The following is a 13,730-nucleotide window of genomic DNA, read 5'->3' on the forward strand; positions in this document are numbered from 1 at the left end:
TGGTGGAAAAGCTCAGCAGATCCAGCAGCGAGAGTTCTGAAGAATGGTCACTCAGCCTGATACATTGCCTCTGATTTCTCTCCACTGATGATGCCAGACCTGCTGAGCTTTTCCAGAAGTTTCTGTGGTTGTCTCTAACCTGGAGGTAATGCCCTGGGAACCTGGGTTCATATTGTCATGGCAGATGATGGGGTTTGAATTCAATGAATAAAAAACTGAAATTAGAAGTCTAACGATGACTGTGAAACCATTATTGATTGTTGGAAAAACCTTTATGTACAGTCTAAGAAGAAAGGGTAGGCCATCCGGGACTGAGATGAGGAAGAATTTCTTCACCCAGAAAGTTGTGAACCTGTAGAATTCTCTCCTACAGGAATCTGTTGGGGGCTGGTTCCTTAGATATTTTCAAGAGGGAGCTGGATGTGGCCCTTGAGGCTAAAGGGATCAAGAGATATGGAGAGAAAGCAGGACAGGAGTACTGAGATTGGAAGTGATTGGAACCAGATGGACTTCATTGACAACAAGGTCCCTGATCGGCGTTGTTAACTCGGGGTCATTGAGAAAGTGCTGGATGGCCAATATAACCAGGGGATTCCTACTCTCCCCCTCACCTTTTCTTCCACAAAGGTTTTGCCACTGCTTGATGCTGGTTCTTTGGTCACATGAGTATTTTTTCCCTGGTGGTGATATGCTAGTAAAGTTATTTGAACACCTTGGTGTTCCTTTTTGACAGTTATTCGCACTAACACACAAGGGTGCTGGGGAAAATGAGAAAAAAAGGAAAAAATATATATAACCAGGAGATTAGAATCTCCTCAGTTCAGGTGATTGATAGTGAGCTGGCTGGTCGCAGTCAGTGTACTCCATCTCGAGAGAACACAGGGTGCTTGGAGATGAGGACTAGCCTCAGTGTTGTTATTTCAGCATTTAGGCCCGAGACTGCACCTTGGTGTGTAAGTTCTGTGTGTAGGTCATGTGTAGACCCTGGCCAGAAGTTCCAATGCAGGAAATGCAAGCAAGCTTCCATCGTCTAGAGATGCAGCTGTCATTAACATCGTAACTCCTTGTATTTTGTGAAAAGAAATGAGATTAAAAAAAACATTCCAACCACCCCTCCCTTTACTTTTTCTTTCATATCGGCTTTGCCCCAGAGGCTCTGCTTGATGCTACTTCTTTGGCTACATAGGCGTTCTTCCTGGTGGTGGTATGTTAAATAAGTTATTTGCAAAAACACACAAAAAATAATATAATCCCCTCAGTTCAGGGACTGACTCCAAGCTGAATGGTTGCAGCGGTGTACTGTACACAGGTAAATAAAGGTTGAGAAAGCAGGAACTGCAGATGCTGGAGAATCCGAGACAACAAGGTGTGGAGCTGGATGAACACAGCAGGCCAAGCAGCATCAGAGGATCCTTGGTGATGAGAAAGAAAACATAACCAGAAGGTTTAGAATCTCAGATAACAAAGTGTGGGGCTGGATGAACACAGCAGGAGAGCTCGCTGATGAAGGGTCTAGGCCCGAAACGTCAGCTTGTGTGCCCCTGAGATGCTGCTTGGCCTGCTGTGTTCATCCAGCTCCACACTTTGTTATCTCTGATCACAGGTTTAGTATCTCCTTAGTTCAGGAACAGAATCTCGAGTTTGTTGGCCACAGCCAGTGCTCTGTGCACAGGTAGATAAAGGGAGATGGGACACTGACCTCAGTGCAGTTATTTCAACCGCACTGAGTGGTGTAGGAAGCTCGAAGGGCCGCATGGCCTACAGCTGCGCCTATTTCCAATGAGTGCGTGAGAGACAGTATCTCACACCCCCCAGCGGCAGGGTGCAGTATTTCAGTCAGACCCTGTAACATTGAGCAGGGAGCCTGTACCTGCGCCGAGGAGGGAGGCTGCACTCTATTGCGATGCGGGAGGCGGGGGTTGCCGGTGACAGGGATAGGACGAAGGAGCCCGGGCTTGCTGCCCGGTTGCCGGAGCCCGGGCTGAGCAGATCCCAGTTAAGGCAGCTGGAGCGTGGCTCCAGTGGCGCAATCGGTTAGCGCGCGGTACTTATAGAGCAGTGCTGGCGGTGAGCTATGCCGAGGTTGTGAGTTCGAGCCTCACCTGGAGCAACTGGTTTTGTCCCGGCCCCAGCTTTTGGGCTCAAGAATTGTCCATACTGAGCCAATGCAGCCGGGGGAAATGTTCTCTGTCCATCACTCGTTCGTTTTACTGTGAATGCAAGCCGGGGGGGGACAAATTAAAATGTGGCTTTTTTTTGTGATCAAACCAAACGATGCTGGAAATCAAAAACGGGAACAGAAATTGCTGCAGTCTCAGGACCTGTGTAGACTTCTTCAGGACACAGATTCTCCAACAGTTTTTGCTTTAATTCTCGTTCTTTTGTCCCCCTGCCGAACCGCTTTCAGACGGAAAGGTCAGAGAATCACAAAATTGTGAAAGAGGCTTTTGATAAGGTTCCCCATGGTAGGCTCATTCAGAGTTCAGGGAAATTTGGCTGTTTGGTACAGAAACGGCTGTCCAATAGAAGACAGAGGGTAGTAGGAGATGGACAGTATTCAGACTGGAGCTGGGTGACCAGCGGTGTTCCACAGGGATCTGTTCTCGGGCCTCTGCTCTACGTGATCTTTATGAAAGACTTGGATGAGGAAGTGGAAGGGTGGGTTAGCAAGTTTGACATTGACAGGATGCAGAGCTGAGCAAAGAATTGACAGATGGAATCCAACCTGGAAAAGTGTGAAGGGATGCATTTTGGAAGGTCGAATTTGAGTGCAGAATATAGAGTTTATGGCAGGATTCTTGGCAGCGTGGAGGAACAGAGGGATCTTAGGGTCCACGTCCATAGATCCCTCAAAGTTGCTACCCAAGGTTATAGGGTTGTTAAGAAGGCATATGGTGTGTTGGTTTTCATCAGCAGGGGGCATTGAGTTAAAGGGCCGTGAGGTTATGCTGCAGCTCTATAAAACTCTGGTTAGACCACACTTGGACTATTGTGAGAGATAATGGGAACTGCAGATGCTGGAGATTCCAAGATAATAAAATGTGAGGCTGGGCGCACCCCCAGCTACCTACTAACCTCATCCCACCTCCTTGACCTGTCCGTCTTCCCTGGACTGACCTATCCCCTCCCTACCTCCCCACCTACACCCTCTCCACCTATCTTCTTTACTCTCCATCTTCGGTCCGCCTCCCCCTCTCTCCCTATTTATTCCAGTTCCCTCCCCCCATCCCCCTCTCTGATGAAGGGTCTAGGCCCGAAACGTCAGCTTTTGTGCTCCTGAGATGCTGCTTGGCCTGCTGTGTTCGTCCAGCCTCACATTTTATTATCTTGGACTATTGTGTTCAGTTCTGCTAGCCTCATTACAGAGGAAGTGGAAGTTTTAGAGCAGATTTACCGGGATGCTGCCTGGTCTGGAGGGCAGGTCTTATGAGGAAAGGTTGACGGAGCTAGTGCTTTTCTCACTGGAGTCACCAGCAGTGGTGGTGTGTCAGATATATCAGCGACATTCAAGCAATTCTTGGGTAGGCACATGGATGATAGTAAAATGTAGGGTACGCAGGGTGCGAACTTAGAGTAGGATAATGGGTTGGCACAACATCATTGGCCAAAGGGCCTGCACTGTGCTGTGGCCTATGTAGGCTATTTGGCCCATGATATCTATACTGGCTGTCCGAGTATTTTGACCTAGTCCCAAAGTCTTGCCTTTCCCATAAGACCATAAGGCAGAGGAGCAGGAGTAAACCATTCAGCCCATCGAGCCTGCTCCTCCGTTCAATGGGATCATGATGTGGAAGTGCTGGTGTTGGACTGGGGCGAACAGTCAGAGGTCACACCACATCAGGCTATAGTCCAACAGACTTATTTGAAATCACACATTTTAGAGGACTTCAGAAGGACTTTACCTGACAAAGGAGCAGTGTTCCAGAAGCTTGTGACTTCAAATAAATGTGTTGGTCTATAACCTGGTGTGGTGTGATTTCTGACAATGGGACCCCTGCTGGTTTGATTATGCTCAACTCCACTTTCCTGCCTTTTCCCCATAACCTTCGATTCCCTTTCTGATTAATAATCTCTCTAACTCGGCTTTGAATGACCCACCCTCTACAGCCCTCTGCAGTAAAGAATTCCACAGATTCCCTCCCCTCTGATAGAAGAAATTCTTCTTTACCTCTATCTGAAACATGTGACTCCTCACTCTGAGGTAAGCCCTCTGGCCCGAGGCTCTCCCACAAGGGGAAACAGCCTTTGGACACCACCATTAGCGAGCCCTCTAAGAACCTTGTGCATTTCAATAAGGTTACTTCTCAATCTTATTGTAATCCTTTCCATTTCTAGTAAAATAATTATCAATGCTCAAAGAGTTCACAAGAAGGAGACACATTTTAAATACTCAGATTGTGAGAGAAGTTTTAAAAGCAGCAATGATCTTCAGGTATATCAGAGAATTCACATGGGGGAGAGACCATTCATCTGCTCGGTGTGGGGAGAGAGATTTATTCTGTCAACCCATCAGCTGACACACCAGAGAGTTCACAGTGAAGTGACCTTTTCAATGTTGAGGCTGTGAGAAACAGTATAGAAGTGAATGGATACTGATAGCCCACCAATGTGTTCACATTGATGAGGGACTGTTCAGATGCTCCCATAGTGGGTCTACATTCAGGAGGTCACCTCTCATGAAGAGAAACCAGCGACTTCACACAATGGAGGGTCCATTCAGCTGTGCTGAGTGTGGGGAGAGCGTTCCTTCTTCATCCTACCTGCAGTTACCAAAGACTGTTCACCTTGTCCGGTTACCCTTTCAATGTTCTCAATGTGAGAAGAGCTATACATACAAACAGGCTTCGCTCAGGCACCAAACTCATGCTGATGAGAGACCTTTCCAGTGCCCAGAGTGTGGGAAATGGTCTGACGTGTCCAGCATTCTGGTGTCCCATCACTGCGAGACTGGGCTCTAACGGGTATTCCACCTGGATATTCCAAGAGAATTAGCAGTCGGGAAAATCCAACCAGACACTGAGACCTAAAGTTGCCAGGATCACTCAAATTCATCAGGACATGATGTTATTTTCGAGTTTCAAGTACAAGTGATGGAGGATTTGATGTCGGGAAGCAGAAACCAGACATTATCGCATGAAGATAGTAAAATGTGAGGCTGGATGAACACAGCAGGCCATGGGTCATAGATAATAAAGTGTGAGGTTGGATGAACACAGCAGGCCCAGCAGCATCTCAGGAGCACAAAAGCTGACGTTTCGGGCCTAGACCCTTCATTATCGCTTGAAGAGCTGATGAATTGGTTGTAACTGGAATATTGTGGGATTGAGTTGGTGAACTGGTTGTAACTGGAATATTGTGGGATTGTGAATGTGGAAGCAAGGAGCACTTCGCAGGGAAGGAACTGTGCGCCTGGTGCGTGTGCGGACGAGGCTTGTTGAGACAGATGTGCAGTTACAACGAGGAGGAACTGAGGACAATGTGCGGTTCTGTGGGAAAGGACTCAGATCCCCGTCTCAGCGGATCAACACCGACCGATGGTGGTCGGCTGCAGCAGAGGCGGTGCCTGGAGCGGGGACTCCTGGTGGTGGCAGTGCGTCGCTGCAGCAGAGGCAGTGCCTGGAGCGGGGACTCCTGGTGGTGGCAGTGGGTCGCTGCAGCAGAGGCGGTGCCTGGAGCGGGGACTCCTGGTGGTGGCAGTGGGTCGCTGCAGCAGAGGCAGTGCCTGGAGCGGGGACTCCTGGTGGTGGCAGTGGGTCGCTGCAGCAGAGGCAGTGCCTGGAGCGGGGACTCCTGGTGGTGGCAGTGGGTCGCTGCAGCAGAGGCGGTGCCTGGAGTGGGGACTCCTGGTGGTGGCAGTGGGTCGCTGCAGCAGAGGCGGTGCCTGGAGCGGGGACTCCTGGCGGTGGCAGTGGGTCGCTGCAGCAGAGGCGGTGCCTGGAGCGGGGACTCCTGGTGGTGGCAGTGGGTCGCTGCAGCAGAGGCGGTGCCTGGAGCGGGGACTCCTGGTGGTGGCAGTGGGTCGCTGCAGCAGAGGCGGTGCCTGGAGCGGGGACTCCTGGTGGTGGCAGTGGGTCGCTGCAGCAGAGGCGGTGCCTGGAGCGGGGACTCCTGGTGGTGGCAGTGGGTCGCTGCAGCAGAGGCGGTGCGTGGAGTGGGGACTCGTGGCGGTCAGCCTGAGGCACGGACACAGACGGGGTTGCCGTTGCTGCACCCGGAGCGGGGGATCCCTTCAGGTCGGGACAGCTTGCAGAAGCCCTGGAGCTGTGTCTAAAGACACCTAGTGCAGAAGATGAACTCTATTATGACACTGAGATTGGTGGAGTAGCTGATAGTGAAGGGGACTGTCAGAGATTACAGCAGAATATAGATAGACTGGAGAGTTGGGCAGATAAATGGCAGATGGAGTTCAATCCGGGCAAATGCGAGGTGATGCATTTTGGAAGATCAAATTCAAGGGCGAACTATACAGTAAATGGAAAAGTCCGAGGGAAAATTGATGAACAGAGAGATCTGGGTGTTCAGGTCCATTGTTCCCTGAAGGTGACAACGCAGGTCAATAGGGTGGTCTCGAAGTCATATGGCATGCTTTCCTTCATCGGACGGGGTATTGAGTACAAGAATTGGCAGGTCATGTTGCAGTTGTATAGGACTTTGGTTTGGCCACATTTGGAGTACTGCGTACAGTTCTGGTCGCCACATTACCAAAAGGATGTGGATACTTTGGAGAGGGTACAGAGGAGGTTCACCAGGATGTTTCCTGGTATGGAGGGTGCTAGCTATGAAGAGAGGTTGAGTAGATTAGGATTATTTTCATTAGAAAGATGGAGATTGAGGGGGGACCTGATTGAGGTCTACAAAATCATGAGGGGTATAGACAGGGTGGATAGCAAGAAGCTTTTTCCCAGAGTGGGGGACTCAATTACTAGGGGTCATGAGTTCAAAGTGAGAGGAGGAAAGTTTAAGGGAGATATGTGTGGAAAGTTCTTTACACAGAGGGTGGTGGGTGCCTGGAACGTGTTGCCAGCGGAGGTGGTAGACGCAGACACGTTAGCGTCTTTTAAGATATATTTGGACAGGTACATGGATGGGCAGGGAGTAAGTGGACGCAGACCCTTAGAAAATAGATGACAGGTTAGACAGAGGATCTCGATCAGCACAGGCTTGGAGGGCCGAAGGGCCTGTTCCTGTGCTGTAGGTTTCTTTGTTTCTATAATTCCATTATATTATTTTTGTAACTCAAAATAGCGCTGAATTGTGGCAACAAAACACTTTTGTTGAATATCTCTCTAGATATGTGACAATAATTTTCTGAAATAACTTCAATCCCTCAGTCAAACTTGCGTCCATCATATTTCCAGTCAGTGTATTCCAGATTCTAACTATTCATTTTGTGAAAAAGCCTTTTTACGAACCTCTCATTTGCTTCTTTTGTAAAACATCTTGACATTGTATGCCGTCTGCTTCTAGGTGCTTTTTTTAAAGCAGCAACAGTTTACTCCTTTGCACTCTGTCCAGAGACCTCGATATTTTGAAAAGTATCAAATCTCTCCTCCGCCTTCTTGTCTCCAAAGGAAGAGGGTGAGCGATTTGACGAAGCGTGTGCTGGAAGAGAAAATGCATGACCAATCAGGAAATCTACGGACAGAGTATGTCCTGTCTGAGAGTGTGGGGGAAGGCAAATTCATTCAACTGGTTAGAATCTGAAATATACTCTCTGGGAATGCAGGTTCACTTGAGTGATTAGGGTCTAGAATGTACTGCCTGGGGAGAATGAGTGATCTGTTCTACTGTTTGTAATTTTTATTAATGACTTGGATGAGGGGATTGAAGGATGGGTCAGCAAGTTTGCAGACGACACAAAGGTCGGAGGTGTCGTTGACAGTGTAGGGGGCTGTTGTAGGCTGCAGCGGGACATTGACAGGATGCAGAGATGGGCTGAGAGGTGGCAGATGGAGTTCAACCTGGATAAATGCGAGGTGATGCATTTTGGAAGGTCGAATTTGAAAGCTGAGTACAGGATTAAGGATAGGATTCTTGGCAGCGTGGAGGAACAGAGGAATCTTGGTGTGCAGATACATAGATCCCTTAAAATGGCCACCCAAGTGGACAGGGTTGTTAAGAAAGCATATAGTGTTTTGGCTTTCATTAACAGGGGGATTGAGTTTAAGAGTCGTGAGATCTTGTTGCAGCTGTATAAAACTTTGGTTAGACCGCGCTTGGAATACTGCGTCCAGTTCTGGTCGCCCTATTATAGGAAAGATGTGGATGCTTTGGAGAGGGTTCAGAGGAGGTTTACCAGGATGCTGCCTGGACTGGAGGGCTTATCTTATGAAGAGAGGTTGACTGAGCTCGGTCTCTTTTCATTGGAGAAAAGGAGGAGGAGAGGGACCTAATTGAGGTATACAAGATAATGAGAGGCATAGATAGAGTTGATAGCCAGAGACTATTTCCCAGGGCAGAAATGGCTAACATGAGGGGTCATAGTTTTAAGCTGGTTGGAGGAAAGTATAGAGAGGATGTCAGAGGCGGGTTCTTTACACAGAGAGTTGTGAGAGCATGGAATGCGTTGCCAGCAGCAGTTGTGGAAGCAAGGTCATTGGGGTCATTTAAGAGACTGCTGGACATGTATATGGTCACAGAAATTTGAGGGTGCATACATGAGGATCAATGGTCGGCACAACATTGTGGGCTGAAGGGCCTGTTCTGTGCTGTACTGTTCTATGTTCTGTGTTCCTGCGCTGTGACTGTTCTGGGTGCTTCCGTTTTAAGACGTGCATTTTAACGCTTTCACCAAATAGTTAATATTTCGTGGAGAGGTTTGCAGCATGTGCGTTATCAGTACGTTTCAGATCTCTGCAAATAAACAACAACTTCCCCTTACACAGCACCTGTAGGCTAGCAACCCTCCCAACGGATCTCGCAGAACAGTTATCAGAGAAAACGTTGACAATGAGCCATATGGAAGATATTATTGAGACGCAACTGGACCGTTTGGTCAAAGATTTCGGTGTTAAGCGTTTTAAAGGAGAGGGGGCGGAGAGGTTTAGCGTGGGAATTCCAAAGCTTTAAAGCCTGGGAACTGAAGGGACATCCAACAATGGTGAAGCAATGGGAATCAGGAGATGTTCAAGAGGCTGGGATTGGAGGTGCACAATTTCTCAGTGAAGGGTAATTGCACACTGGAAGGGAGAGACTGGTTTCATTCAGCCCTTGTGGAATGCCAGCAGCAGCTAAGTGAGGCCACTTGGCCCATTTATCTGTGGCCATCCTTGGGAAGGGTTTGAATGAGTCCTGCCTCAGCTCCCAATACCCTCTGAGGCAGTACATGATCATCACAGCAAGAACATTCACATTATTTATATTTGGATGCTTTGCTGTTCAATAAAAGAGAGCCCCCCTCCCCCTTAAGTGAGGTTTTAAGGGTGTGGGGTCTTGCGTAAAATGAGTGCTGGTTGCTAAGGCAATGATGCAATAATAGTTAATTCCCCTCCCCCCGTTGCTATAAATACTAGTGAGCCAGGGCCCAGAGGCAGACGCTTCAAAACGACAGGTTGGATTATGGAGGAAGCTCGCAGCATGGGGACGCTGCCCCTTTAAGAATAAGAGAGAGCGCGCACGAACGGTCGAGCGAGCGAGCGAGGGCACGCCCACACAGTGTGAAGCCGCTCTTCTCGGATTGGTGTCTTCAGGTCTCTGACTCCGCCCTCTCGTCCTCCCCCTCCCATTCCATTCAAACCCCACGTGGAGGCGCCAACAGACACGCACTGCGCCTGCGCCTTCGTTGGGATTCCACGGGGCCGGGGCGGCCGCTGATTGGCGGGCGATACAAACCCCACCCCCGCCACGCAACACTGACCCCGCCCACCTACCCTGCCCCGCCCCTTCGCCCAGACCCCTCCCCTCTGCTCAGACCCCGCCCCCCCGCTGCAGGCGTGGGAATCCCGGTCTGATCGAGTTGTGAATGAATCCGGGAGCGGGGTTCTCCGGGACCTGAAGCGACTGGAGCCCCCAGGAGCGCGGCCGAACAGCCCGGGGACACAGAGCCCGACAACCCGGGAGGAGGGTCTGGAATGAACGGCTCCCGCCTGGAGGATCTCTTCCTGCAGGTAAAACCTGGGTCAGTGTACCCCAAACCCCCACCCCCCAAACTCCGACCCCCCCAAACCCCCACCCCCCAAACTCCGACCCCCCCAAACCCCCACACCCAACCCTCACCCCCAACACCCCATCCCTCACCCCCACTCTCAAACCCCCACCCCTCGCCCCAACTCTCAAACCCCCACCCCTCGCCCCCACTCTCAAACCCCTACCCCTCACACCCTCACCCCCACTCTTAACCCCCTACCCCTCACACCCTCACCCCCACTCTCAACCCACACCCCACCACCACTACTGGTGACTCCAATGAAAAAAGCCCTAGCTCCCTCAACCTTTCCAGATAAGACTTGCTCTCCAATCCAGGCACATTCACCTCGACCCACGTGCTCACCCCCTCTCTCACCCCCCGACACACGACCCCACACTCACCACTACCCACATCCTCACCCCTATTCTCACCCCCTCACTCCAAACTCACACCACCCCATTATCAACCCTAAACCCGCATCCCCCTCTACCCGCATCCCCCTCTCTTACCCCTCCCCAAACCTATCTCCCATTATTTCTCCCATTATTTCTCCCATTATTTCTCCCATTATTTCTCCCATTATTTCTCCCATTATTTCTCCAAATAATCCCCCACCAAATCCCTCCTCCCTCTTTCCCTCACCAGTTGCCCCAATGTTTGCCCCCAAATCTAAATACCCTAAACTCCATAATCCCCTTTCCAAGTATGCCTCCTCCCCAAATTGCCCCTCTCCTCACCATGATGCTGAAACCTTAGCCCCTCACAGACCCCAAAACAGCACTCCTCCACCTCTTCACCATTTTTCACCACACCTCCCACTCCCTCCCTACTCCCATTCCCTGCACACCCCTCCCTCCTTTCTCATCACTCTCCTCCCTCCTTTCTCATCACTCTCCCTTCTTCTCCCACCTCACCATCCATTCCATTTCCTCTCGCCGTCCCCGCTTTCTCGCCCTCGCCCTCCCCGCTTTCTCGCCGTCGCCCTCCCCGCTTTCTCGCTCTCGCCGCTTTCTCGCTCTCGCCGCTTTCTCGCCCTCGGCGCTTTCTCGCCCTCGCCGCATTTTCGCCCTCGCCCTCGCCGCTTTCTCGCCCTCGCCGCTTTCTCGCCCTCGCCGCTTTCTCGCCCTCGCCGCTTTCTCGGCCTCGCCCTCGCCGCTTTCTCGCCCTCGCTCTCGCCCTCGCCGCTTTCTCGCCCTCGCTCTCGCCCTCGCCCTCACCGCTTTCTCGCCCTCGCCCTCGTCGCTTTCTCGCCCTCGCCGCTTTCTCGCCCTCGCCGCTTTCTCGCCCTCGCCCTCGCCGCTTTTTCGCCCTCGCCGCTTTTTCGCCCTCGCCGCTTTCTCGCCCTCGCCCCTTTCTCGCCCTCGCCGCTTTCTCACCCTTGCCCCTTTCTCGCCCTCGCCCTCGCCGCTTTCTCGCCCTCGCCCTCGCCGCTTTCTCGCCCTCGCCCTCGCCGCTTTCTCGCCCTCGCCCTCGCCGCTTTCTCGCCCTCACCCTCGCCGCTTTCTAGCCCTCGCCGCTTTCTCGGCCTCGTCCTCGCCGCTTTCTCGCCCTCGTCCTCGCCGCTTTCTCGCCCTCGCTCTCGCCCTCACCGCTTTCTCGCCCTCGCCGCTTTCTCGCCCTCGCCCTCGCCCTCGCCGCTTTCTCGCCCTCGCCGCTTTCTCGCCCTCGCCGCTTTCTCGCCCTCGCCCTCGCCGCTTTCTCGGCCTCGCCCTCGCCGCTTTCTCGCCCTTGCCGCTTTCTCGGCCTCGCCGCTTTCTCGCCCTCGCCCTCGCCTCTTTCTCGCCCTCGCCCTCGCCTCTTTCTCGCCCTCGCCTCTTTCTCGCCCTCGCCTCTTTCTCGCCCTCGCCGCTTTCTCGCCCTCGCCCTCACCCTCGCCGCTTTCTCGCCCTCGCCCTCACCCTCGCCGCTTTCTCGCCCTCGCCCCTTTCTCGCCGCTTTCTCGCCCTCGCCCTCGCCGCTTTCTAGCCCTCGCCGCTTTCTCGGCCTCGCCCTCGCCGCTTTCTAGCCCTCGCCGCTTTCTAGCCCTCGCCGCTTTCTCGGCCTCGCCCTTGCTGCTTTCTCGCCCTCGCTATCGCCCTCACCGCTTTCTCGCCCTCGCCCTCACCACTTTCTCACCCTCGCCGCTTTCTCGCCCTCGCCCTCGCCGCTTTCTCGCCCTCGCCGCTTTCTCGCCCTCGCCGCTTTCACGCCTTCGCCGCTTTCACGCCCTCGCCGCTTTCACGCCCTCGCCGCTTTCTCGCCCTCGCCGCTTTCTCGCCCTCGCCGCTTTCTAGCCCTCGCCGCTTTCTCGGCCTCGCCCTCGCCGCTTTCTCGGCCTCGCCCTCGCCGCTTTCTCGCCCTCGCCCTCGCCCCTTTCTCGCCCTCGCCTTCGCCGCTTTCTAGCCCTCGCCGCTTTCCCGGCCTCGCCCTCGCTGCTTTCTCGCCCTCGCTATCGCCCTCACCGCTTTCTCGCCCTCGCCGCTTGCTCGCCCTCGCCTTCGCCGCTTTCTCGCCCTCGCCCCTTTCTCGCCCTCGCCGCTTTCTCGCCCTCGCCGCTTTCTCGCCCTCGCCGCGTTCTCGCCCTCGCCGCTTTCTCGCCCTCGCCCTCGCCGCTTTCTCGCCCTCGCCCTCGCCGCTTTCTCGCCCTCGCCCTCGCCGCTTTCTCGCCCTCGCCCTCGCCGCATTCTCGCCCTCGCCTCTTTCTCGCACTCGCCCTCGCCGCTTTCTCGCCCTCGCCGCTTTCTCGCCCTGGCCCTCGCCGCTTTCTCGCCCTTCCCGCTTTGTCGCCCTCGCCCTTCCCGCTTTCTCGCCGTCGCCGCTTTCTCGCCGTCGCCGCTTTCTCGCCCTCGCCGCTTTCTCGCCCTCGCCGCTTTCTCGCCCTCGGCCTCGCCGCTTTCTCGCCCTCGCCCTCCCCCTCGCCGCTTTCTCGCCCTCGCCCTCCCCCTCCCCGCTTTCTCGCCCTCCCCGCTTTCTCGCCCTCCCCGCTTTCTCGCCCTCGCCGCTTTCTCGCCCTCGCCCTTGCCGCTTTCTCGCCCTCGCCCTCGCCGCTTTCTCGCCCTCGCCGCTTTCTCGCCCTCGCCCTCGCCGCTTTCTCGCCCTCGCCGCTTTCTCGCCCTCGCCTTCGCCCTCCCCGCTTTCGCGCCCTCGCCCTCCCCCTCGCCGCTTTCTCGCCCTCGCCGCTTTCTCGCCCTCGCCCTCGCCGCTTTCTCGCCCTCGCCCTCGCCGCTTTCTCGCCCTCGCCGTTTTCTCGCCCTCGCCCTCGCCGCTTTCTCGCCCTCGCCCTCGCCGCTTTCTCGCCCTCGCCCTCGCCGCTTTCTCGCCCTCGCCGCTTTCTCGCCCTCGCCGCTTTCTCGCCCTCGCCGCTTTCTCGCCCTCGCCTTCGCCCTCCCCGCTTTCGCACCCTCGCCCTCCCCCTCGCCGCTTTCTCGCCCTCGCCGCTTTCTCGCCCTCGCCCTCGCCGCTTTCTCGCCCTCGCCGCTTTCTCGCCCTCGCCGCTTTCTCGCCCTCGCCCTCGCCGCTTTCTCGCCCTCGCCGCTTTCTCGCCCTCGCCCTCGCCGCTTTCTTGCCCTCGCCGCTTTCTCGCCCTCGCCGCTTTCTCGCCCTCGCCCTCGCCGCTTTCTCGCCC

At 54.2% G+C, this 13,730-nt stretch overlaps 1 protein-coding gene and 1 non-coding gene across 2 annotated transcripts in view; both read left to right on the plus strand.

Annotated features, from left to right (window-relative positions):
- The first annotated feature begins 2,015 nt into the window (after positions 1-2,015).
- Positions 2,016-2,110, plus strand: trnai-uau (transfer RNA isoleucine (anticodon UAU)). The gene is made up of 2 exons: positions 2,016-2,053; positions 2,075-2,110. It is a non-coding gene; the product is annotated as a tRNA-Ile (tRNA).
- Positions 2,111-10,070: 7,960 nt separating this feature from the next.
- The window catches only part of LOC132206732 (mucin-19-like), a 65,110-nt gene continuing 61,450 nt past the window's right edge, over positions 10,071-13,730 (plus strand). The window contains exon 1 of the mRNA XM_059641482.1: positions 10,071-10,106. Coding sequence (XP_059497465.1) covers positions 10,071-10,106 — 36 coding nt within the window. The remainder of the gene's footprint in view (positions 10,107-13,730) is intronic.

This window comes from Stegostoma tigrinum, chromosome 42 (assembly GCF_030684315.1).
Source record: "Stegostoma tigrinum isolate sSteTig4 chromosome 42, sSteTig4.hap1, whole genome shotgun sequence".
NCBI lineage: Eukaryota > Metazoa > Chordata > Chondrichthyes > Orectolobiformes > Stegostomatidae > Stegostoma > Stegostoma tigrinum.